The sequence below is a fragment of the Eupeodes corollae genome, chromosome 3 (genome assembly GCF_945859685.1).
Source record: "Eupeodes corollae chromosome 3, idEupCoro1.1, whole genome shotgun sequence".
NCBI lineage: Eukaryota > Metazoa > Arthropoda > Insecta > Diptera > Syrphidae > Eupeodes > Eupeodes corollae.
This window is the reverse complement of record NC_079149.1, coordinates 32,792,010-32,819,850: the sequence shown is the minus strand read 5'-3', so window position 1 is coordinate 32,819,850 and position 27,841 is coordinate 32,792,010. Positions and strand designations below refer to the sequence as shown.

The 27,841-nt window shown below is 33.7% G+C and overlaps 2 protein-coding genes across 4 annotated transcripts in view; one reads left to right on the top strand and one right to left on the bottom strand.

Moving 5' to 3' along the window:
- LOC129952066 (sodium channel protein 60E) overlaps window positions 1-27,841 on the top strand; it is a 362,037-nt gene that overhangs the window by 172,347 nt on the left and 161,849 nt on the right. For both annotated transcript variants that reach the window (XM_056064492.1, XM_056064491.1), the window contains exon 3: window positions 13,173-13,381. In XM_056064492.1, coding sequence (XP_055920467.1) covers window positions 13,173-13,381 — 209 coding nt within the window. The remainder of the gene's footprint in view (window positions 1-13,172; window positions 13,382-27,841) is intronic.
- LOC129952068 (mitochondrial thiamine pyrophosphate carrier-like) overlaps window positions 1-27,841 on the bottom strand; it is a 151,195-nt gene that overhangs the window by 4,633 nt on the left and 118,721 nt on the right. The gene's annotated exons all lie outside the window — the stretch shown is intronic.

The following is a 27,841-nucleotide window of genomic DNA, read 5'->3' as shown; positions in this document are numbered from 1 at the left end:
GAAACTCTATGTCTGTATTTCGTTTTGGACATGAGCAAAGATCCGCGTTTGAACATTTAAAAGATCTTTTGTGTAACGACCCTCTCTTAAAAATCTTTAATCCAAATTTACAAACCGAATTTCATACCGACGCCAGTAAGATAGGCCTTGGAGCAGTCCTACTCCAACTTCATGATAGTGCTTTACACCCAGTGTTTTATCTAAGTTTCAAAACTAAGCCTGCAGAAGAAAAATACAGCAGCTACGAAGCTCGGGGTGCTCGCAGTAGTAAGATCTTTGAACAAACTCCGTGTTTATCTAATGGGACTAAAATTTAAAGTTTACACTGACTGTTTAGCGTTTCAGATGACTATGAAAAAAAAAGAGTTATGTTCACGGGTGGCGAGATGGGCTCTACAACTAGAAGAATTCGATTGCGAGGTTTTGCATAGACCAGCTACTGCCATGAAACATGTAGATGCTCTTAGCAGAGTATTTACTATAACAAACGTCGAAACCGGAATTTTACATCGTGTTAAAAACGCGCAAAGCAAGGATGAAACTTGTAAATTAATTTTAAATGTGCTGCAACGTGATAGCTACGAAAACTACGTTAACAGAGGTGGTGTTTTGTACAATTTTTGTTTTTGTACAAAAGGTTCTTATTTACTTGTTGTCCCGAAAAGCATGCAAAAAGAAATTATTCGAAACATACACGAACCAGGTCACATCAACGCCCAAAAGGTAGAAAAGATCGTTAGGCAGGAATATTACTTCCCTTGTATCCAAAAAAGAGTTGCAGACGTTATTTCGAATTGCGTGTCTTGCATTTTTGCAGTAAAAAAGAGCGGAAAACAGGAAGGTTTTCTAAACCCTATAGAAAAAGTTGATATACCGCTTCACACCTATCATTTAGACCACCTTGGCCCGATGCCCTCAACGGCTAAAAACTATAAGTACATATTTTGTGTAATGGATGCTTTTACAAAATTTGTGTGGATTTTCCCGGTCAAGACAACCACGACGGATGAAGTCCTTAAAAAGATGATATTCCTTGAAGACATATTCGGAAACCTACACCGAATTATAACGGATAAAGGTGGTGCCTTTATATTGACAGCATTCAAAGAATATTTCGAGCAAAGAAGTATCCAAAACGTTCAAATCACGACTGGAGTTCCTCGGGGTAATGGTCAGGTGGAACTTATGAACCGCATTATCATAGAAATGCTCACCAAACTATCGATTGAAAATCCACTTAGATGGTATCAACACGTTTCATGACTCCAAAGGAAGATTAACTCAACAGTATCCAGAGCTACAAAAAAGACACCGTTTGAACATTTTAATCGGTGTACCAATGGGAAATGAAGAGGATTTGAGGCTTTCGGAAATGATGGAAGAGGATATAAGGAACGAATTTGAAGCAAGCAGAGTTGAGCTTCGAAGAGATGCTAAACTACAAATAGAAACGTTGCAACAAGAGAACAGAAAAAACTACGACAAAAACCGAAAACCAGCTTACAAATACGCCGTGCACGACCTTGTGGCAATACAACGCACGCAATTTGGTCCAGGACTTAAAGTTCAACCTAAGTACCTTGGGCCGTATGAAGTTAAAAAAATCAAACGCAACGACCGATACGAACTAAGTAAAATTGGAAACCACGAAGGACCCAATAAAACGTCATCTGCTGCAGATATTATGAAACGATTGATAAATGATGGTGCCGATAACGAATCTGATTCATCCGAGACGGATTCAGCGCAGGATGGCCGGATGTAGGATGTGCCTACTGTCAATACTCCTAGTCCGCATGTCGGAAAACGATGTGCCATTACCATATCATCCCATTATCTTCTGTTAATCCTTGGCACCGTTGCTAAATTATATGACAGTCAAATAAAATAAAAAAGAACTAACGACCAGAGAAGAAGAACAATTACGAACACGCTACGGTTTCGACATCATCGCGACGCATCGACCCTTTTTTATTATTTGCTAATTGTACTTAAAGTTTAACTTTAGTGTAATATTTTTCACAACTTAATTTGAATTTGTACTTATATTTTAGTATTTAAAATAAAACTTTTAAATCAGTTTTACTGAATAAAACTGTCTTTTGTCGGCGCACCCCTCCCACATGTATCTGCAGCTGCTAATATCTTTTGTCGCTTTTTTAAATTAAAATGTTTAAAGAAAATGTGGTCTTAGTACTAAAGCTTTAAGAAGCAAGAGAATTTATTTAAAGGAACTTCGGAAAAAAACATCTCAAATTTTTTTTAAAAAAACGGTTCGCTATTTGAGTAAAATTATTTTTCCAACTTTCAGGGCTTGTAAATCACAACATACAATATTTATATGTTAAAAAATACTTTTAAATCATACGCTCGGGTTATCTAATGTACTTAAACATAAAGTTTAAAGGGATAGATATCACTTTTTCAAGGACATGATGCGAGACAATGCTCGCACTTAAAAAGTCCTGCAATAATTTGAGTGTTTCGTTGAATCCCGCTAACCGAACCATTAGTTTGATAGTACATTTGAACGATTTGCAAATGTTGTGAGGGGGTAATTCTATTCATTATTAAATGGCAAACTAAACTGAGCATAAATAAAGTGACAGCTGTCAAAAAGACCAACTCTGAAAAAAGTATTGCCATATTTTAAATAAACAACAAATTTTCTCTGAACTCTTAATATTTCCAGTTTTTTTTTATTAAATTAATACTCAACTACACAAATAATTAAATCATTTTTACGCACCTAAAAATCAATTAGCCTTAATAATAAAAATGCAATTAATTTAAATTCCACCTTTTTATACATTTAAAAAAAATTACCTTGGATTAACCAACAAATTAAAGAGCTATTATTGCCTAAATGAGAAAATCCAATTATTGATCATTATAAATTCGAATCCACATCCGCAGATTAATAGAAGTGGGTATATCATTCCGAGTCTGTTCAAGTCTAGTCCTGATGGTTTTGCTTACTTTTGTATTGAATAAAAATTATGTGAATAAATTAAGAATAAATTGTTCCATCATTTTAACAGATTCAATATTTTGGCTGTGTGAATTTATTCATGAATTCAAAATTTAAATCCGGAAATAGCTCCAACAAACCTGCGAGTACCTTCAAGAAATTAATTTATTTTAATACTCTTTTTGTTTGTTTGGAATTGATTGTAAACGTTATGGCATCGTATTCTTATTGAAAACCGTAAAATGCTTTGAGCAGCTTGAATCAATATACGCGAGTGCCATCTTTGTTGTTTGGTCCTTTTGTTGTCCTTTGTGATTTTTCACTCTTCAGCACAGACTTTGTGGTATTAAAGTGAGTTATGGCCCTCAGAGGATCGTTTAGACGCCATTTAATTTACAGAATAGCAATCAATAACAAATGGAAGCGATATTTTCTTTTTATTATCGTTTTCATGCTCTTTGGTGATAAATATTTGTGCTTCCTTTTTCCTGTGATAATGATAAAAATATATCTAATACATCCTTGTGCGTGAACTGATGATGATGATGATGAAGATGAAGATAGCTATGGTGATGGTGATGGCCATGACGGTGGTGGCTATGGTGATGATTATGGTATAAAGTCGTTAAATTTGTTTCATTTTTGTTCAAGCAAAAGAAATTAACCCCCGAGATTGAAAGGACTGATAAATCCGTGAAAATCGTCGTTAAAGGAATAAACAAATATTTATGCAGTTGACTCGAAACTGATGGAATGAAAAATCATTTTCCCATGGAAAGGAATGCCATTTATTCATCCATTCCTTTGTTTTTCTAATATAAAATGAACACCATCATCATCATCATCAGACACAGCGGAAAAGTGCCTTGTCGTTGGATTAGCGAAAAGCATTAAAATGTCTTCTTCTTCATCATGGCGGGCGGCGGGATGATTTCGTTTAACGTTGAAAAGAAAATCTCATTAGACAAAAAAAACTCAAAACAGCTGAAGATAAGCTAAACCTTTTGTGATTTAACGAAGCTCTTTTCATGATTGCTTTTACTTTAAAAACAGAAAAAATAAATGAAGAAAACATTTTTAATTATTTTATCTTTTTTGATTTTTAAAAGATTAAGAGTTAAGTTTTCTTTCTGCTAAGGCTATCTTTTAATAAAAGGCAATTACTGAATTGCTTTCCGCTCAACCTTTTTATTTTTAGGGTCTTATTTTCAAGAAGCTTTATATTAAAACAAAGCATACTCGACTTGTATCCTTTTTTCACTTTAAGAAAATTATTACATTCAACAATTTGGAATATGTTTCTTCTTCACCTTCTCTCTCCTTGTTTCAACGACCAAATGGTAGTTAGTAGGTTTTATTACATTTTTATATAGGGTTTTATTTTGAAATGAAATTGTTTTTAAAATTCATCAATGGATGTTCATTTCATTTAAAGAAAAAAATGTATGTCACTGCATAAGTTTATCAGTTAAATGGCCAACACGCCGAAGATACCGTTTAATTTGTTGTTAAAATGTGCATTATTTCTTCTTAAATTTTACCGAAGTTTTCACTTCCAAAATGCCCAAAAAGATGAAAGCTTCAAAACACGAAAGACAATTAATATCAAATAAGTTTTTCATTCTATAAAGTTACCTTTAAATTTGAGTGTTTTGTAAGAGGCGTTTTTTGGGAGGTGTTGTTTTCAATTTCGAAATTCTTTTATAATAGAAGCCTTTTTAAACAAACGGAACACATTTTGCACACATCACATCTATGGGTACCTTGTTTGATAGTTTTTGGGTCACCAATCTGAGCAATGTAAAATCGTATTATCAAATCTCGCTCTTGCTTTTTCCAGCCATGATCCGATTTACATGACTTTTGACTACAATATATAACTGATCGTTCAAAATATCCAATTTATGGAATTTAGAAGCATTAATTATGCTTGATTTAAGGAAGACCTTCGTAGTTTTGAATGGAATTCTATCTACTTTCTGCCAATATCTAATCAAATGAAGGTATCCAAGGCTGGATTGAGGGGTCTTCACAAACGGAGGGCCCCCACAATAGAAACTTCGGAAAATTTTTGTTTCAAATTCCAACTTGTAAACATCTTTTCCTTTGATATGTATTTTTCGTACCTAATTGTGGTCATTCTCTGCATTTAGAGGGAAAGGCAGCTGCTAATTCTTGTCCATCGGCTGTTCAATTCTTTGATTTCGTGCAGAAATTGAACACGTTTTTCCATTCTGATTGAGAAATTATCGGAGAAGAAAAGCGGTCAGTTTTTAGTCTTGAAAAAGATCAGCGACACCCGTTGGTCTTGTCGAGCTAAGGCTACGAAAGCCTTAGTCAACAGCTATTTGGAAATCGAAGAAGCTCTAACCAGCATATTTTCCGATAAAGAGCAAAAAGGCATCGTGAGGAAGCAACGCACCTTTTTCAGAAGATGAGTGGCCTCGAAACCGCTTTGTTTGCAACATTTTGGAACGATATCTTGGAGCGATTTAACGCTACAAATAAGATGTTGCAAGACCCGAAAATCATTCGAAGAATCCAAACGAAATTATTTTAATAAATATGAGAAAGCAGCCAAAAAATATCCCATACTAATGAATAAGTACAATCACACACCTGTACCAAATCGAGAAATGTGAGGTTGAAACCGCTCGATTACGGGAATGTAAATCTGTCACCCAAGAAAAAATACAAAGTATCCGCCTTCATCCTAGTGATTGACCAGCTATCCGTTTCTCTTACTGAAAGATTGCATGCCTATGAAGCTATACGTTCGAGATCTGGATTCCTGAATCACATCGAGAAGATGGATGCTGAAAATTTGCAAGCCGCAGCAGAGGCATTGGTGAAAGTGTATCCGGATGATGAAGAACCTAGTCTTAGTAATGAGTTGGTTCAATTTGTGTCTTTGATTCACTTATACAAAAAGGAAAAGGGATTTTGAACAGATCAATCACCGAAACTATTTAACTACCAAATTCTCGAAAATCAAAATTTCAAAGCTACATTTCCAAACCTCGAAATTGCATTGAGAATGTATTTAGTTTTGATGGTAATCAATTGCACTTGAGTGCGAATAAAATGTCTAAACAAGCTTTCTTTCCTGAAAATTGAAAGCGATGTACCCCGAGAACTGGATTTCAACGAAATCATCAACGATTTTTAGGCGAAATAATCTCAAAAAGTTCCGTTCGTTAACCCTAAAATTTAATTTCAGATAATTATTTTTTCCGTTTATATTTACCCGTATATGTGTTTGTTTAATACTTAAGGAATCTACTTGGTTTCACAATAAATTATTTATTGAAAAACTCGAGTGAAAAAATGGTTTACTTTATTTTGAAAATAATTTGGGACGAGGGGGCCTCCGCTTCTTTATTGCCCCAAGGCCTCTGGACCTCTAAATCTGGCCCTGAAGGTATCGTAACGCTATTTAATAGACACATCCCACTAGTAACCAAATTCGACAACAACGTGACTCAGTGTATAAGCTGGAAACGCTTCCGTTAAACTGAACATTTAGATACGTATCGTTTTGAAGCGTTCACGAAGCGAGATATGTACTTCAATAGGCAAAGTCCATCGCTTACAGGAAAAAGTCTGTGGAACAATCTTTGTCATTAAGGAGTCGCCAAAGTAAAGAATAATTGTGTAAATGAAACTGATGAAAATGAAGTCAATAACAAATTTATTTCAATACTATCGAATCATTTAAAATCAAGTTACTAACCAAGCCAGTATTTACATCCGGAAATAACGATTTTTGTATCATATTTTTCTGTTTCTGTCGACCTATATAAAGTGGATCCATGATTCTTTAAGCTCATATTACCTTTTGTCCTAGCGTACATTACTCATGTTTTCAACACTATATTTACTACAAGTTAATATCCACTACAATAGCTTTCAGCTAAAATAATATGAATTCCCAAAAACTCTTAAGAATCTTATTATAGACCTTTTGCGATATTACCTTTTCTATCTAAAGTGTTTGAAAGAACATTACAAAAAACAGATTACTCTGTACCTTGATTCTTTGAACCTAGTTGCACGTCAACAATTAGGTTTTTGGAAAAGGTCAGCCCTGCATAATGGCATTGTTAAATGCAACAGGAAACATCCGTCCTGCCTTGGCTGAGGAAAATATAAGTTTTCTTATCCTATTAGATTTCTCTAAGGCATTTGATGTGATTAACCATTCGGATTTATGTGAAAAACTTTTTCAAACATTTAATTTTTCTAACACTGCAGTTAAACTTTTTCTTTCATATTTAACAGGTCGCAAACGGTCTCTCGGTTCAACTGAAGAAAGTTCTCTTTAATCTTCTTCCTACTTCATGTGGTGTACCACAGGGCTAAATACTAGGTCCCATTTTATTTTGTCTATATGTTAAATACCGGTTCTATGAGGAATTTCTATCTGGAACATTTTTTTATAATGAAGAAGCAAATTTAGGAAACAAAATCTATCAGTTAGTATTTATGAAAATTCCAATTCTTGATTTTTGACCAAAAAATATGTATTTTGATTAATATTATTTTTACTCTTAAAAAAATGAACAAAAAAAACAAAAACGCGAATCGGCTCAAAACCTTAATTTCCAAATTTGAAGTCAAACAACACAATGGTTTGAACTTTTTTCTACTTCTCCGCCAACGTAATGTCAAGTTTGATACAAATTTCGATTTAAAAATGGTTTAGGAACGCAAAACTTGCCAAATAGTTCCTATATTGAGCCTTTTCCGCCATTTTATCTGAAGCTACATTTTCAATAGTAGTTCCGTAGTTGTTGTAGTTTCATGGTTTCTGTAATATTCATTGTGCACGTCTTCTGGTGTTGATTTGGTTTTGAATTGGTTGTTTAAATCGGTTGTCATCAAAGCATTCTATTATGGTTGTCATCTTACAAATATCTTCAACTTGGCTAAAAAATTGTGTCATACTTTTGTCAATAGTTAATAATTATTTGTTTTATAGCTGCATATTGGAGTTTATGAATTTTGGTAATTTGGGTTTTAGCTGCATTACCATAAGCAAGTATACATAGATTCCATCAATGAATAATAAACTTCTTTTAAAACATCGTAATAAGTGTGGTAATTTAGATAAGATAGTGCAAACATCCCTTTCTATAGGTTCATCGTCAATTTGTCTATAAATTTATAAAAAGTGACAGCCTATTACTACTCCCAAATACTTGCAGTTGCTTACTAATTCTATGCATTCTTTTTGCGTTTTAGGGCATTTATCATTCTGTAATAAATCTTGTCGGTTTAAACTGCAGACTTCTGATATGCATCATTTTTGTTTTTGATGCATTTATTAGCAAGCGGCTGTCGTGAAACCATCTAACTACCATGTTGAATTATCTTTGCTGCCGTATCAAGAGAACTATGGCCAACGACAATAGCCGTATTACCAGCAAAAGCGAAAGTAATACTCTGTTTGAAGAGTCGTAGCAATTCGTTAGTATATATATATGGCTCCGTTATTCTGGCCAGCCAACACCGGAAAGAAAGTATGTTGAGATCTTTGCTGAGTTAAATCAATTAACTCAGCTTGTCGATGAGCCAATTATAATACCTGACGTTGCAGGTCAATCCGCCTATACCCTAGACTTGTTTCTTACCTCTGACCCTAATAAATACACAATCAGTGCATTACTGCCTCTAGGCACATCAGACCATTGTACCGTATCTGCCAAATTCTCATGTCAAAAAACCCAGTGAAAGAAAAAACTCCTCTGAGAACCGTTTGGCAAAATGAGAAAAACAATTGGGACGGTCTCAATAAATTCTTCAGGTACTTTAACTGGGCACTATGCTTCCTCGATAGTGACGTGGATTCCAGCGCAGATATGGTTACAAATTATTTTTTTTGTGGAATGAGAAATTTTATCCCGAACAGGGTCAAATCTATCAAACCCAAAGAGAACTCATGGTGTGATTCGAGCTGTAAAGAGGAAAACCGGAATAAGTTCAAACAAGCTAGAAAGACCTGTAACGGTCATATTCAACGAACCAAATTTTTGCATGATCAGAAATTAAGGCGAAAAATACTACAATGATCCAAAGGTAGTAAAAGTTTCTGGTCATTTGTAAATATCGTACGAAACACCACGTCATCCTCGGTTCCAACGCTCGTCCACAATGACACTCCCTATGTAAGCTCGATTGATAAAGCCAATTTGCTTGCAGCACAGTTTGCTGTTAGTTCGACGCTACCGGAAAGTGTAATGAGCCCTCCGGTTCTTGAGAGCGTAAATGATTCTATGGGACGAATCTTCTTTCACACTCGTACAGTTGCAAGAGTACTGAAAGACATACATAAATCCCCTGGCCCCTATAATATCTCCCCAATTGTTTTGAAGAGGTGTTCTTCATCGCTGGCAAAACCACTACCTAAACTATTCCATCTTTCCTACTCTATAGGTCTCTTTCCGAGTGGATGGAAAACTGCATTTGTCCAGCCTGTCCCTAAAAAAGGGAGAGGAGGCTCTCCCTCTAACTATCGTCCAATAGCACTTACATCCCTTCTTTCCAAGTTCATGGAAACGCTGATTAATTATCAGCTCAAGAAATATCTCGAAGAACGGAAGCTTCTTAATGACCGACAGTATGGCTTTCGTAGCAATAGGTCCACTGGTGATCTCATGGAAACGCTGATTAATTATCAGCTCAAGAAATATCTCGAAGAACGGAAGCTTCTTAATGACCGACAGTATGGCTTTCGTAGCAATAGGTTCACTGGTGATCTCATGGTTCATCTCACCAAACAGTGGAACAAATCTTTACATCGTTTTGGAGAAAGTAAGATTATTGCACTTGATATTTCAGAAGCATTTGATAGAGTTTGGCACCAAGCTCTTTTATCGAAAATGCGTGCTTTTGGTATTGATGAATCACTTCTTCGTTGAATTAGAAATTACCTTTCTAACCGTTCAATACAAGTTGTATTAGATGGTTTCAAGTCGGAAATTCATAAAATAAATGCTGGTGTCGCCCAGGGCTCCGTTTTGTCTCTGACTCTCTTCCTTATATTCATAAACGATCTTTTGTCTGTCACTTATAATCTATTAAACTGTTTCGCCGGCGACATTACCGTCAGCTATTCATATTCGTTTCTAGATTCACATCCTTGTCCAACGGCAGCGTATGATAAGCTCATTAAATTCTGATCTTGACAGCATTGTCCAATGGGGAATCAAAAACCATGTAGAATGTAATGCTTCGGAAACTCAATGCTGTCTCTTGTCGTTAAAGCGTAACGCACCCCCGATGCCACTATCTATGAGTGGTACTTGCATACAGGAAACCAATCAACTATCAGTACTCGGTATGTGTATTACAGACCACCTCTTATGGAATGATCAAATATTCGATATCACTAAAAATGCTGCCAGGTGCTAAGGATTTCTCCGACGATGCAAGAAATTTTGTGCCCCTTCTGGTCTGGCTATAATTTACAAAGCTTTCATCCGTCCAAAGCTTGAATAATATAAAACAAGTTTAAATCTCTTGAATAGAATTCAAAAAAGGGCTTTAAAAATGATAGGCGACAGAACTATAATCGAAACATTTACATCGCTAGAACACCGCAGAAATGTTTCATGCCTTTCGTTGTTTTATCGATATTTTTACAAACAGTGTTCTGTCGAATTAGCCAGTTGCATTCCACCTCTTAAACAAATTAGCCGTGATACACGCACTTCTAGGAATGCTCATCAGTTTACCCTTGAGCTCAATTTCAGGAGTACTGTCAAGTATAGAGATTCTTGCTTAAATCGCACAACGAGAATGTGGAATGCTTTGGCCAACTCTGTTTTTCCCTCCTATTTTGAAGTTCAGAACTTTAAGACGAATGTGCACCGATATCTCCTTTTAAATAATTCCCTTTTTTCCTAACGCTCACACTGTGTTTAAATATAAACATATAAAGGGAACTAATAACCCCTTGAATGCCTGTGAATTAAAAAAAAAAATTGGACCCAGTTTAGATCCCTGCGGAACTCCATATCCCATCACTTCTTTCTCACTCACATCATCTTTGATTTTAACACAAAATGTTCTGTTTTGCAGATATTATAGTGCCATGAATTCCAATTCTTCTTAGAGCTTCAATAAGATTTGAATGATATAATGTGTCAAACGCCTTACTGAAGTCCATGAAGATTACTAATACGTGATACTCTTTTCTAAACTTTCGTTCACAGAATTCGCAAACTCACAAAGTAACTCATGAAGCCTTGAAGGCTATTGTCATATCTTATGTTAAGCATAATAAATAATTTCCAATACTGCCTTAGGTTATATGTGGTTTAAAGGACTAGGAGAAAGCTTTATATTTGCCGTTTACGCTATAATTCATTTTGGTACTTACCATAAATTGGCGAAAAGGGTTCGATAGTTTTTAGATAGAGTTTTCTCATAGCTTTTAAAGCAGTGTTTTATTTATGTTTTTTGCATTTTCACATAAGTATATTTTAAAAACGTGATCTAATAAATAAAATTCCAATTCAAGAACAAAAAGTTTTTTTAAAAAGTTTTGTGCAAACCAAACATGTTGACCAATGATATTAAACAATAATAATTTGTGGTTTTCAATTGATTTTTTTTACTCTTAAACATTTCAAAACAATATGAATCATAATTTATAAATGAATGGTACTTATTTGAAATTACACAACACAAATTATAGCTTATAAAAACAAATTGAAAGCTTAACCTTTTCGTTCTCATATACAGGGTTATCCATTTCGCAGTTTCAAAAGTAAACGTAAATAAAACACATTATACCCATAGGTTTTTTTTCATGATATTTATTTTTTATTATAAAGTTTGAACCTTGACATTATGTGTGAAACTCAACATCATTTGAATAAACACCACGCGAATTGTTGCAAGAATCGATTCTTTTGAGGTAATTTTCGACCTCTTTTTGAAACATATTGGGCGTTAACGCAGCCATAGCTTTACCAATCGAGGTTTTTGAGTGCTTAAGTGCATAATCATGTTCTTTGGCGAAGTCCCACAGACAGACCTAAGAACGACGAAGAATCGACACACTCGGGTCTTTAGTAACACTTACACCTACAACAGCGATATTTTCAATGGTACGAGTTGCACAATTATGGAAACCATACTCTCCTCTAAAAGCACGATATGTGGCTGAACCACCATGTTTTTAGTAGCTTTTAACAATTTTTAAATGTCAAACTTTCAACTTGAAAACAAAATTGGCTTAGCAACTAAGTTTGCCAGATGTCGAATTCCAGTCTTTTACTTTTGAAACCGCAAAATGGATAACCCATTAGTTTTCAAAATCTATTCAACCTTTTCACAACCGATATAATACTCATTCAAAAAAGAAAACCAGAACACCCTCAAATTATACAAATAGTTTAATATTTAATTCTGGCTGTTTATTTTTAATGATACAGTGTTCGTAGATATAGAATATTATATGAGTCCTTAAAATATTCATGAGAATCAAAAATTTAAAAAAAAAGTTGATGATGGCAGCCCAATGTCCCCAAAGGCATTTAATATTTTCATCTTTCACTCTTGATGCCATTCACATTCATATAAATAAAAACATAAACACACAGGAAACCAATTTATATAATTGATCAATTATCGAAAGTGGATGTTAAAAATATTTTGTGCTTTTTCTCCCAAAGGAAAACCATAATATATAAATTTATTAAAAGTGTACTTAAATTGAAAATTTAGCGCACATCCTTTTTTTTCATTTATAAGCTAAGGAAAAAAACAAACCAATAAAAGAAAAAATAAATAAAAATACAAAAAAGAAAAACAAGATAAAATAGCCAACATTCTATGATGGCTTGAAATAAAAATGAAAAACCAAAACAAATTTTATGAAGCCAAGAGAATGCGGGATTTTTATTTTATATCTTTATATAATGTTGTTGTTGTTATTGCTAGGACTGCTGTTATTTTAACCCTCCAAGTAACGAGTATAAAATTTTTCGCAGAAGAAACAAACACGGCCAATCAGATAAAATTCACTTTCCGTTCCATCGGAACTTTTTAAAAAACAAACTTTAATAAATTCGAAAGTATAATGTTTTGTATTTCTTATGTATACATACGTAACCTAGATTTTGAAATGAATTCGAATTACAAAATGGTATTTATTTATTTTTCCTCTTCTTCTTTTTTTCCATTTTTATAGTTGCCAAACAGCAAGTTGTTGCCTACACTCAAAAGTCTCAGATTAAACATGAAAATCGCCATATACAGTTGGTTCGCGAATATGGATTCCATCCAAGGACGAAGGCCACTGTTGAAGATGGCGATGTCCTGCCGAGAAAATTCGAACCGTTTCCAGAGAATATGTACGGCAAACCTCTGGAGGAAATCGATAATTTTATCTATGAAGAGGTAAGTGAGATATTCCGGCCTAAAAGTCAACCTTTTTTTTTTTCTTCCTTTAATCCTTAAATGAATATATATACTCGTACTGTAGGTAAGGTATATCTTTATCCTATATGACTTTGTAAAAGGATGGGATGGGATTATTATATAAAAAAGCGTATAAACATCATGAGTAAACATACATATTACAATTTTGCTGACAGGTTTTATAAATTTTTCTCTTTGAAATTGAAATATTTCTTTGGTCGACTTAAATAAGATTGAAAAATGAACATCCAGTTCCGAGGGATTTTATTTTCGTTCTTTTATTTTATTTTTATTTAAAAAAAAAATACCTAGCCGAATAAGGACGGACTTTTGTGAAATATGCTCCTTAAGTAAGGCACAAAAAATCATCCATTTACTTACATCTATACTTTATACCTTTAGCAGGTATAAATGATGGGCCTAGGGCTATATGGGGATAGATTTTTCTATCGCAGACATAATGTTCTTTAATATCCCAGGGGGTAGAGTTTTATTTTAGATTTAGAACTTTTGTCGAGAGTAAATGGTGCTTAACTTTAAATTTTCGTCTACAAAACAAGAAGTCTTTGGAATCTATGTAAATTTTGGCAATTTTTTTTACTTTGTGTAATTTGTGTCAGTTTTCTTTCTTAATTTATTTACACACAAATTAAGTTAAGATGCTTATTAAAATTACAGGTAGTAAAGAAACAGACAAAGTGACTTAGGTAAGCTAAGGTTAGGTTAATGTGGCTGTCGGTGATGGAGTACGAAACAGTTAGGCCAGTTTAATGGCACATTTTTATACCACATGAATCTTGAGGCTTCCTTCTTAGCTCAATGAAAAAAGTTTGAGTCCCCTACGAAAAGTGAGAGGCTGATTATGATAATATGGTTTAGATCGTTTAGATGGTTATTGAAGAGTTCTTCTAGATAATTCTTGCGTTTTCGAGCTCGAGCAGGGCATGTGCAGAGGAGATGAAGAATTGTTTCCTCCTCTTCCTCAATGGCGTTCTAATTCGGAGATGTGTGAGGTAACACCCAGTGCACACCGATTAGCCCAAAGTATTCTGTCTGAAGTATTTGTAAGAGTTTTTTTAGGGTGTTAAAAAGCTTTCCTGAAACATCTATAGTCACGTCATCCGCATAGGCAATCAATCTGAAGCCCTAAGCATACAGACCAGTTAAAATTTCATTTACCACTAGGTCCCAGAGAAAAGGGGATAGAACATCATCTTGCGGTGTTCCTCTGCTAACGAATCTTCTAGCAGAAGAGTTGCACAGTTTTGAGTTATTTATTCTGCTAGTCAGCATTAAATAAATTAACTTTCCAAGCGAACACTCTACGTTCAGAGATGTTAGTGCAGATGTGATTGCAGATCTTTAAAGAAACCATAGTAAACTCTTTGTGCGGGAGGAAGTATTTGATGGCACGTTCAATTGTGTGTAAAGCGGTTTCCACCCATTTACCTTTTCAGTAGACATTATAAGACGTAGACAGAAGTCTTTTATCAATACTTGTCCTTAAATAGATATTAAACAATCTCTCTTAGGTCTTGAGAGGGAATGATGATAGGTGTATATGTAGGTAAGTGACTTACTACTCTCAAAACTGTTATACAAATAATTTCAGGAATCTGCCACGTATAAATGCTTTCTTAATGGTAAATGGTTGGGAGTTTATCAGCATAAAAAAGAGATCTGATGTACCCACATAAAAATTAGTACATAAGGGTCAAAGAAACCCTATGAAATGTAACTTCAAAAGTCTCCCAAAGATTACTCTCTAACAAAAATGATAGTTATGTTTATTTAGAAATAAGCTAAAGATGACTTGACGATAGAAGTGATCTTAAAGATTAGTGAGCAGAGCTTGAATTCTTAAATTGGCAACACTATTTAAACTAGTAGCCATTCTGTCAGCTGTCAAATAATTTACTTTTAGTTTGGTTTGAAATTTTAACATGTATAGAATGACGAATGACGTAGTACCCGTACGCGTTGGACTTTCATTGGGTTCAATCCCAGCCTGTGCCACCTAACTTTTTTCATGGGTACTGCCTCTTGCGAGGAATTGACAAATCCTCCAAGAGTAATACTTGTCATGAAAAAGTTCTTTCACAAATTAGCCGTTCGGATTCAGCATTTAAACTGTAGGTCCCTTCCATCTCTGACAACATTACTCGCACACAGGAATGGTTGAGAGTTGTAAGTCTAGATAAGGTTAGGCCCTGGTTCTTCATTGAATGACGCGTAAACAACGCTTCAAAATTGCGCCAATCTATGTTGAAAATCATGGTTTTCTTGGCGTCAGATACGTCAATAAATAAAAGTGATGGATTTGGGACACCTTATTTGTCCCATTTTAAAATTATGGAACAACTTGTCAGATAAAGACATAGGGAAATCATGCAAGATATCAACTGGTTTTAATAGTCATAAAGTAAATCATGTCAAATGCGACAGACTTAGCTTTTATAGAAACTAAGTTAGTTAAAGTATTGCTACCATATTGTCTTCGCTTATTTAGTAACAAATTTCATAGCATATTAATCTCAAAGTTTCCTTTAGATTGGAGTAGTAGTAACTGCCTCTGAATAAACTTTTTTAGACAGTTACAGAATTATATATCCATCAACAACCTCTTCAGTTCTTGATAATCTGGTTTTCGCGAAAAGTCCAGTTTTAAATCAGCCTTTCTTCTTGTGAATGAAAAACTAAGAACCACAATAGACATTAATCAAAAAACACTGTTAACATTATTGAACTTTACTTATGGCAGATAACAAATTGTAGTAGCAAACGAATGGTCTTCCACATTTCTGAATGCCACTACTTGAGTACCTTAGGGATCTATCCTCGGACCCAACCTTTTTTCATTATTCGTAAATGAGTTGTCATATATCGTTAATAACTGTATGCTCATGATAGGTCGACTTTTTGCTGCGAAAAACGTTGCTGTTGATTTTATGAATGAAGACTTTCACCTCAACCTTAAATGTTCAAAAAGAAACTGTCTTTGCTTAAATCCATCCAAACCAAACCAACGAAACTCCCGATCCATCGAAATACTTTGATACTTCGATTAAAAGCCTCGTAAAGTTAGGAGACGAAATAATTGACTACGTCAACACAGCTAGAAATCTAGGACTTATTTTTAACCACACCATTTATATGGAATGACCAGCCTAACAGTGTTATTGGAAAATTCAGGTCCGTGTTTTTCAGGACATTACAAGTTTCACCCAAGGAAAGACTTAATTGCTACTTGCTAAAAACCTCTTACTTTCAATTATGCTATATTCATGTGAAGTTTTCTGAAATTTGGGCTGTGCTACTAGCCGCTCAATTAATGTAGCATATAACAATATTATCTGCTATGTTTCCAATCTACAAAGCTAAGAAAACATTTCCAATTTTTTGCCACTCATATCTGGCTGTAGTTTAGACAACTTACTTAACTTCCGATCGGAAAGTTAATTGCATAAGATCGTTCAAACCCGACAACTGAACTTCCCCAGTTCAACAAGGACCTTTATACTCATACAACCTCGTTTTAACTATCTTGTTACTAATCGTCAATTTGTTGGCCTTATCACACACCTTTGGAATTGCTTACTTATTGCGATGAAGTTTAAAAGAAGCAAGAAAAGATTTAGGAATTTAGCTTTGAATTGGCAAATCGTTTGTTAGGTAGATCTTAATTAATTTTTGTATAATTTTATTATTTTTTAATTTTAAGGTTGCAAAATTCATAAGACGCATGTCCTACACGCATTTATGTCAAAGACGGTATAAAAGTTAAATTTTCAGAGACGCAATGAAATTGTGTAAACTGATTTGCAACATTCCATCTCAGACTTTGAAATGAACAATGTTAGTCTATAGCCAAGGTATGTATACATCTGAGCTTCACATCAATTTAAATAAAGCTGGGTATAGACCACAGAGCCTTTTTACATATAGAGATACTATTATTGTGATATCCTCCCTCACTATACCACAAGCCTACCTCAAGACCCAGGTATAAGGATAATACTTTAGAATTAAATCAATTTCACAAGGTTATACCTTCCTTTTGAAGTATGAAAACGAGAATGATTGGTATTTTTCTTCAAACTAATCGTTTCATCATCTTTGTATACCGACGAGCGGGAAAGCAACGCGCAACGTGTCGTGGGTGGCAGCTACCTACCACCGCGCGCCGCCGCTCTACGATAAAATGATTTTAATTCCAAGAAAATTATTCCAGGATTGCGGATTTGATTGGGATGATTATTTCCATTGGCACAACCATCTGATGATGAAGAGCAGAAGGACAATAAGATTTGTGTTCGTTTATTTATAATATTTAAGTGCCACAATACGCAGGCAGGTGAAAGAAAAAGAAATTGATAGGATTCACAGCTTTTATACATTATTCTATTGTATAAAGTATTTTTTATATGAATGCGCACTTTATAATCATTAATAATAAAACATCATGATGATAAGGCACTGACAGAGATTTATTAATAAAGTTGACTTATTGGATTGAAAGGAATTCCCATCAGGCCCACGCTTATTATATAGACTTCAATTGAATTCTGTATATGAACTTTGACATTTGATTTGCTATAGACAAATATTCGTCATCAGTATTATGTAAGTTGAATTATTCTGTTGTCAAGTATTTTGATTTCTTTTTGTGGACGGTATCTATACACAATTTCAATGAAATGTCAAACTTTGTAGGGTGTTTACATACTTCCCAAGGGATTGTCATATGAATACTTAAATATTTGACCTTTAATTTGAATTAAAAATTTGGTTTTCCACATTTTTGTACTTTTTCAAATATTTATATGGTTTTATTTTGTGGTTTATGCTTAAGTATAGTTTTATACCTTTATTGGAAATATGATTTTATTTAATTAATTTTATGCACGTATACTGAAATAGGAATCGTTTTAAAGTCCTTGATTTTGCAATATGATTGCATGTTAGACACGATAGGGAAATCGATTTTTTCGTTTTTAAACTTGAGTGTACCTATTTTTAGAACTCAATTAAAATTATTAAAGAAGTTAGGGCACACAATACTAAGCTGATATGGTTTGCATTGAATAGAAGAGTGAAAAATCATTAAATTAGCATTTAACTGGGTACCTATGTACTTTAAGTACTATGGACTTGTCTTTGAACATAGCCATTGCAGTCACCAAGGATGTAAAGGATATTTCGTAATGCTAACACGAGTCGTTGAAATTATAGATGATTGGTAATGTCGTTCTTTGATCTTATTACGAGTATATTTTAAAAATATCACTTAAATGAAGGTAAGGGTGCATATGCTTCGCCAATTAATTTAAAAGTTTTTTAGGACCCTTACAGTTCCTTGAGGAACACTTCTTTGATAGAAATATTATGTTTGGATGTTTTACGGTGTTAAATAAAATATTTTTATGAAATTATTTGAAGATCAAGAAGTTTATTCTTAAAAATTCTTGCCTTGAGTTTATAAAGGCTGATTTAAAAAAAAAAAAAAAAAAACAATTCAAAAAAATGCATGAAATTTTTATTTTAATCGATAGTACGGTCCATATAATTTAATGTTTGAAGATTATTTCATGCAAATGTTGTCTTTAACTGCGCCTAAAATGGTCTATTCGCCAAGTGCTATTTTGAAATACTATTTCCAACATATCGGACGGTATCTCACAAATAAATGCTTCAATGTTGTCTTCCAATGCGTCAATTGAAGCGGGTCTGTCTGTATGGACATGAGCTTTAACATAGCCCCACAAAAAAATAGTCTAAAGGTGAGAAATCGCACGATCTAGGTGGCCAATTGACCGGTCCCAAACGTGAAATAAAACTCGCCTCTCAATAAGTCCATTGTTGTGCGTGCTATGTAACATGTGGAACCGTTTTGTTGAAACCACATGTCATGCGAATCAAGCTCTTGCAAAAAGAAGTTGGATGTCATCTCACGGTAGCGCTCACCATTTACAGTAACGTTACGATTTACATCATCTTTGAAGAAGTACGGTCCAATGATGCCACCAGCCCATAAGCTGCACCAAACTGTGACTTTTTCTGGATGCATTGGTAGCTCTTGCAATGCTTCTGGCTGTTATTCATTCCAAAATCGACAATTCTACTTATTCAAACAAAAATAAAAATGAGTTTCGTCACTGAACACATTTTTGCGGTAAAAAAGTGGATCTTCGGCCAACTTTCCAAGAACCCATTTACCATAAATTGTACGTTGCTGTAGGTTGTTCGGCTTCAATTCTTATAACACCTGTATTTTGAAAAACATCACACCTAAATCCTTCCGCAAAATTTTCCACGGGTTTGAGTAACACGGGTCCAATTTCTGCGAACAGCGACGAATCAATAATTGATGATCATCATTAACACGGGCCGTTACATCTGCTATATTTTCTTCAGTTCGCACTCTACGTAAGCGTGTCGGTGGTTAAATGTCCAACAATGTAAATTTGATGCGAAATTAAGTCACAATAGCCCGAATAGCCGCTTCAGTGGGTCGATTAAACTGACCATAAAATGGAAGATGCGCGCGATGAACTTTCTTAACAGAGCACGCATTTCCATAATAAAATTCAATAATTTGCAAGCGTTGTTCGTTTGTAAGACGATTCATGGTTAAATTATAGACCAAACTGAAGATGTTTGACAGTGAAACAAAGACACAAAACGTGCGTCAGCTGTTTAAACCAGTGTTGCCAAAAAGATAACAGCTAAAAAATCACCCTTTACAATCGAGGAGACATGATTAAAAAATAAAATATACAAGATTATCTGGGTTTTAGCAATTATTGTTAAAGGTCTGATTTGTCGAATTGAGATTCTGATACTTTTTGGCTTGACTTGGCTTTATGGCAATTTAAGCAAATATCGCCCAAATTAAGAATATCATTGCGCCCAAAACCATTTTATCAACATTTTGTTGTTTTACGATTGGGGCAATATTTCCGAACCTAAGGGCGGTACAACGTTGTTGGGTTTGATTGGCCAACAAAATAACGCCAAGATATTGAAAATATCATATCGTTTAAAAAGGCTCTATCGCCCAAAAACTCTTTCAGAATATAATGTCACAAGTCCCTAAAATCATCAAAATGTCATATTGCTGAATACATTTCAAAATATCATAGCGCCGAAATTAATAGTGGACATATCGACCAAAGATGTAATGTATTTAAAATTTTGGGCATTCTGACAAAATTTTTGTTTATTTTGAGATTTTTGAGATTTTAAGTTTTAAATTGTATCACCCAAACGCAAACATTAAAAGAAAAAATCTCAGATCGCACAAAACTCGGAACTTTAAAAAAGTATAACCAACATATTTGGTCTTATTGGACTTTCAAAAAACAAAATAGGGCCAACTTTCAAAGTGAAATAAAACATTATGGTTTGATTGCTAACAGTGCTAGGACCCTATACTGAGTTATTTATAGTGATGTATGTATGAGGGGGGAATGGTGCCCTCCTTCAACCCCTCTGCTTAGGCTCAATATAGGATTAGGGGCAGGTGCATGTTTGTGAGTATGCAAAGTTTGATTACATCCAGATTCTTTAAATGGAAAGATACTTTGCATACACCCAACTTCGTACCTTACCCAAATCCTTAAGTGAGCCCAAGCATGGGTTTAAAGGGGGCGGCATTGTGAGAGGATTCAGGATTTTGTGTGCTTTACAAAGAATCTAAGTATGGAAAGCCATCTTAATCTTAGTGAAAAACTTATGAAAGCAAAAATACAATTGGAACTTTTTGACAAAGTGATTCTCAACCTAGAACATAGCACATAGTATAGCAAATTTCGTGTGTTTGAAGCAGTGTCTAGGTCTATTATGCTTTACGCAGCACAGGTTTAGGGGAACAAACAGTACGAAAGTGTGGAAAAACTGATAAGAACATTTTATCTCCCCTACAACACACCAAATTACATGGTTTTGCTGGTACCATAGAGTATCGCCGCTTTTTATTCAAACCCTCAAACTAAATATAGACTACATCATCAAAAAAACTGCAAATGTACAATGAAAGATTACGAAAGAAAGCAGCCCTCTATGCAATCAATCAAAGTAGTATTTGGTTAGTTGGTAGTGTGAAATGCCACTGGGTCTGGATTTCGGTGACGTTAATGATTGCAGGGTTAAACGGTGTAAATTAATTGTGAGCGTTGATGAAAACCTCTTTATTCGCTGTATAGAAGAAGCTTCAAAATCAACTCAAAGATTAATTTACAAACATCTTTTTCATAACCTTAGTCCAAATATCTATTTTAGAGATAAGACCAGTGTGGATGTTATTTCTATGATGCTGAGACTTCGAGAAGAGCTCCTGCATTTCATCTGTATACCAAATAAGGGGGATCGACTCGGGCAATGCAGTTTATGTAACCGAAGAGAAAGAGAAGATGGTTTTTAGTTCTTAGGAAAATGCCCTGTTCTTTCTACTATCCCAGATCGTAGGATCTGTTTACCTTTCCGAGGAGGTTGTGGTTTGGGTTACAAATCATTGGTAGATAATTCATAAGAAACAATAGAAATCCTAATCGGCATAAGCAATTAATAAATGTCATAAGGCCCGATCAATATATCATAAAAAAATGGAAACGCTGATTAATTATCAGCTTAAGAAATATCTTGAGAAACGGAAGGTTATTAACGACCGGCAATACGGCTTTCGTAGCAATAGGTCCAGTGGTGATCTCATGGTTTATCTCACCGAACAGTGAAACAAATCTTCTTTTGGAGAAATTAAGATTATTGCACTTGATATTTCAAAGGCATTTGATAAAGTCTGGCATCTTGCTCTTTTATCGAAAATGCGTTCTTTCGGTATCGACGAATCTCTTCGTCGTTGGATTAGAAATTTTCTTTCGAACCGCTTAATAAAAATTCTTTTGGATGGATTGAAGTGTGAAGCCCCAATGCTTGGTTTGTTCTCGGACTTTTGTCCTCATTTTTATAAACGATCTCCTGTCTGCTACTTCTAATCAAATACATTGTTTCGCTGACGATAGCACTCTTAGCTTTTCATATTCGTTTCCTGACTCACAACCCTCCTCTTCGGATATGGAAGTGCAACGGGAAGCTCATTTAATTCCGACCTACCTAGCATTGTACAATGGGGAATAAAAAACCGAGTGGAATTTAATGCTTCAAAAACCCAATGCTGTCTTGTATCGGTAAAGCGAGATAAACTCTCTTTCAGCAACCACCTTTTGTGGAGCTATCACATACGCGATGTCGCCAAAAATGCCGCAAGATGTCTAGGTTTTTTGAAACGTTGCAAGAATTTTTTCTCTCCGTCTGATATGGCTACAATCTACAAAACCTTTATACGTCCGAAACTTAAATTTAACTCTCATCTCTGGGCTGGTGCTCCTGTAACTTAATTAAGCCTCTTGGACAGTATTCATCAACTCGATTACCTCACTCGAACATCGACGCAAGGTTTCATGTCTCACCCTTTTTTACCGTTATTTTAACAGTCTGTGCTCTAGTGAAATAGCCAGTTGCATTCCTCCTCTTAAACAATTTAACCGCAATACCAGCGCTTCTAGAAATGCCCATTAGTCCAGCTTCGGACGTACTATGAAGTACAGAGATTTATTTTCTAGGCGTACTACGCGAATGTGGAACGCTTTGCGATCTACCTTTCCTTATCATTGCAATGTTCAGGAATGTTCGGTTTTCGAAAAGAATTAAAACGCATATAATTTACTGTTATGGCCAAAAATTGTACTTTATTATAAAAATAAAGGTTTTTTTATGTTATTAAACAAATTTGGGCAAGTGGCCACCGTCACTACTTCTTATAAACTGGCAAAACTAAGCACAAATCAAGTGACAGCTGTCAAAAAGTTCAATTTCAAAAAAATAATTACCAGATTGAAAACATTTATGTTCACATATAATTTTAGACTGGAAAAATAACGTTTTTGATATCGGTTAAATTTTTTTCAAAAATTTCGAACTTAATAACTTAAAATGTTTTCAAAAATAGATATCACAATATTGTTTTGCTTTTAGATTAAAATGCAAGAAAATTTAAACAAAAAATAATAAATAAAAACAAAAGCGAAATGAACTAATGCTACAAACATTTAAAAGGATGATTGAGTTTTCAGGGACACTTTAAATCCATACTATAATATTATAAATGCAAAAGAAACTTTGTCTGTCTGTCTGTTACTCAATCACGCCTAAACTACTGAACCAATTTGCATGAAATTCGGTATGGAGATATTTTGATACTCGATAAAAGACATAGGCTGCTTTTAAACCAGGGAAAATGACGCTTTCCCATGGGAAAATTCAGGTGTGCCGATCGCTTTTATGCCAAAACTAATGAACAGATTTAAATGAAATTTGGTAAAGCGATAGTTTGAAAGGACATGAGTTACTTCTGACCTCGGGAAAACAACGCATTCCCATGAGAAAAATTACTTTCCGGGGAATCTATTCGCTTTCACTCCTAAATTACCAGAGATTTGAATAATAATTGGATAAAATTGGTATTACGTTAAAAAAACGCATTCAAAACCTTTGTGAAATAAGTTGTCGAATATGTTAAACTTATCATACAATTGTATTAACGCGGGCTTTGCACCTTATGGACACGTAGCAAATAACATCATACCCCATATATTTTCCTAAATCTTTTGGAATTATCAGGGGTGCCTTTTCAAAAGTTTAGATTGAAGTTTGGTGTTCCAGTCCTGTTAATTATAAATCATTCGAAATCTTGACGCACCAAAGTTATGTAATGGTACACGGCTAGAGATTACTCACCTAGGACGAAATATTATAAAAGCTATAATCATGACTGAAATAGCAAAAGGAAAAATGCGTTCCGATAATTAAAACCAATTTGCCGTTTCAGTTAAGTTTCCTCTGAAAGCAGAATTTGCAATAACAATAAATAAAGCTCAGCGGCAAACGCTGAAAGTTGCAAGTGTTAATTTGGAGAAGAAGTCTTTTTTCCCATAGACAAATATATGTAGCCCGCTCACGAGTCTCAAACCCACAAAATCTTTACGTTCTGTCCAAGGAAGGAAAACAAAAAACATCGTATATAAAAATGTGTTGCAGTAACCTAGCTTCTTTTTTAAATGTGTTAACCTAACCTATGACAATCACACTTAGTATGGCCTCATCTCATCTCGGCACAATTTAAACACCCGAACAAAAAAGAACACCTCAGGTACTATCCAAAAAAAAACTTCTAATGCGGACGAAGTCGCTAGTAAAAGCTATTTAATTATATTTTAGAATATTAAAAATTTGAAAAACTAAATTGTTCAATGAGCACGTTGAACTTTGATTTAAATCTTTTGTTTAAATTTATCTCAAAACATACATTTTTTTAAATATCATCACAATAAAAAGTAATTATCTGCCAAAATAGCAATCCAACCAACTAATTTGAAACCACATCAAAAATAATATAAACCTTTAGAGAAATATCAAGAAATAAAACTAAATTGAAAAACGTAATAATCCTATAATTTTAGTTAGTTAAAATTAATGAACAATATTTAAATTAGATTTAGCAAATTAATTCATCATGTGTTTCATTTGAACTGTAAAAAGAAAACCACAAACTGAACAATCATAAATTTAAAACAATAACTAAAATCCAATTAATCATGTTGAAATTTTAAATATTTTATTACATTTATATATGTGTAAGTATTTCCTATTTAATTAATGCATATATTTTTTGTAGAAGATGAGTTTCATTTTAAATGAAATAATTAGATGAAATGTTCACACCAAAAAACATTCGAATTAAATATGTACTAAATACAAGGCTAAGTGCGTTGGTCTCATGAACCCGCTCCTGTAATTTGTTTCGTTTATTAACCAAAATTGTTAAGAAAATCTGTTGGTATTTTCCAAATAAGAGGTTGATCTTTCATCGAGATATATTACCTATCATTTTATCATAACCAAAAAACTAGTTTTAGAGAAAGAATTTGAAAACTTTTAGAAATATTACAAATGACCCAAAACTCCTGTTTTTATAAGTTATCATTTGTCCACAATTAAAACCAATACTTTTCCCATACCACAAAAATCAAAAAGCGATTTATCATAATGAGAAAGGATATAAATACGTGAAAATCCAATAAAGTTCAACTATAAGCGTGTAGAAACTAATTCCAAATCCATGAAAACTGCGGCCACCAATTGACCCATAATTCATGTGTGTGGTAAAACGCATTTGAAAAATCGATTGTTTTCAACTCTCTTCACCACTATTTTGTGGCCGCATTGTGTAGTCAGAGAATTTTTGAGATCGAAAATTGCAAAAACCAATCGAAATCGAAAATCTCTTGTTGAAAATTGAAAATCAAAGTGGTTTTGAGTTATATTTGAAAAAAAAAACATTCCAATCAAAAAAAATGATGCCACCTTATTAAAGAATAAATTATTGATCTAGAATCAAAATACAGGATTTTATTTTTGTTGCTTCCGAAGCTCATTTCAATATTTAATGTTTGGCCTCATTTTCTAATGCATATAAGGTACACAATATATCTATTGAATCTTTCTAACCTTTTAAGTCTCATGGGTCATGAGGCATCTAGCATCTGTATGCTTACCCACTGGACTTTCCAGATACTTTTTATTCGAAGCGGTATTCAACGAAAAATATCATCAAATACAATATTGCTCCAATTGTTCCCGTATCGGGTGTAGTATGCTATTTATTAAGGTGTATATTGCTGTGTGTTATTTGCATTGAAAACGAAAACCCTTTTTTTTTAAACCATTTCTATGAAAAAGCAAAAGTATTGCCCCAGTTAAGATTGCACTTAACGAGTTCTGTTGTTTTTGTTTTTTGATGAAACGTTTTCGCCTTGTATGCTTATTCGATTTCATTTGAACATTTTGAAACTCTCACATTTCACCGAGTTTTGAATTTCAATATGTCTAGTTCGATGGATTCAAACAAAAGATTGCTAGAACAAATTGCTAAATGCAATGCAAAATAAAAATAAAAAATCAAACATCAAACAGTACAATAAAGTTTGATCAAAGGAATCGTATAAAATGTAGGGAGGTCTCGAATAGGATGCAATTATCAAACATTAAAGAGCATAAATAAAGGATTTAGAGTTCTGGGAATGAGATGCAGGGACACAATACAATGACCATTTTTTTTTTAAATTATGATTAAATGCTTTTTGAAAAAGGAAAAGGTTGAGTTAATAAATTTCATTGGAGAAAAATTGAATATTTGAACAGAAGTGTACATTATCAAGTTTTCAAAAAAACTGCTTTAAAGAGCTTAATTTTGAAATTCTTGTGTAGAAATGTGACAGATATCGACTATCTCATCAATTGATATTAAGATTAATAAATTGAAACAAAATGAGCTATAACAGTTTAAATATACATATATTCAAAAGTGCCTTAGGTGAAACCTTCACTGAAAACTTCGGAACAGTTAAAAAATGGTCAACTGATTTTTTCAATAAGCCAAATTGTCATATAAAAGACACCGAGAAAAGTATGGAAAAGTTTATTCCTAAATATTCGAGACATTTAACAAATTTTGTTGATTTTTTTTGTGTTTTTGGAAAATAAATCCATTTGTTTGATTACTCAAAAAAATCAGTTAAATTTTTTAAATCCATATCAAATTTGTTAAAGTTATAATGAAGTAACATACAATTTAATTCAAGTCAGTTTTATTCCTTTTGTCGAATCGATAAGTTTGAAATTTCTCTAAGGTCCCTAGAGTCTCAAAAAAAAAAAGATTTTTAGATAAATGTCTTTGCGTGAGTGTGTCCGAATGTCCGGACGTGCAGAAAGGAATCTCAAGAAAATTCAGAAAAATTTTGAAGAAATCAGTAAAAAAATAGAATACACAGTTTTTTTTACAAACAAATAAAAACTTTTAAAAAAACATTACTTAAAGTTGGTACAAAACTATTTTTGTATCAAATATCTTATCAAAAATGTATATATTGGCTTCAAACTGATTTTACTTATATACAAAATTGTATTCGAAATTCAATAAAGTTTTTATAAAAAATCGAATCAGGATTTTTCATACAAATTAAATTTACAAACAATGGTAGGAAAAATTGGTAAAACTTAATGTTCGATTCTCAATATCTCCTAAATAAATGAGGTTATTGCCTTCAAAATTATTTCATTCTGTGCTTAATTTTCTTAGAAAAGTCCAATCTGTATTTGTTAACATAACAACAAAGAGGCTGGGATGCGACCCACACTGATTAATTCCCATCCTGTCTGTCGATTTGTCTTGCTTAAAAGGTTTGTAGGTTTATTGTGTTTTGGTAAAAACGTTGTCAATTGAATTATTCTAAGAAATTTAAAAATTAAGAACAATATTTTTCATATCCTGAAATAGTCTTTTTTCAATATCTATTTTTGTTAACGAGATGTTTTAGTCGTTTC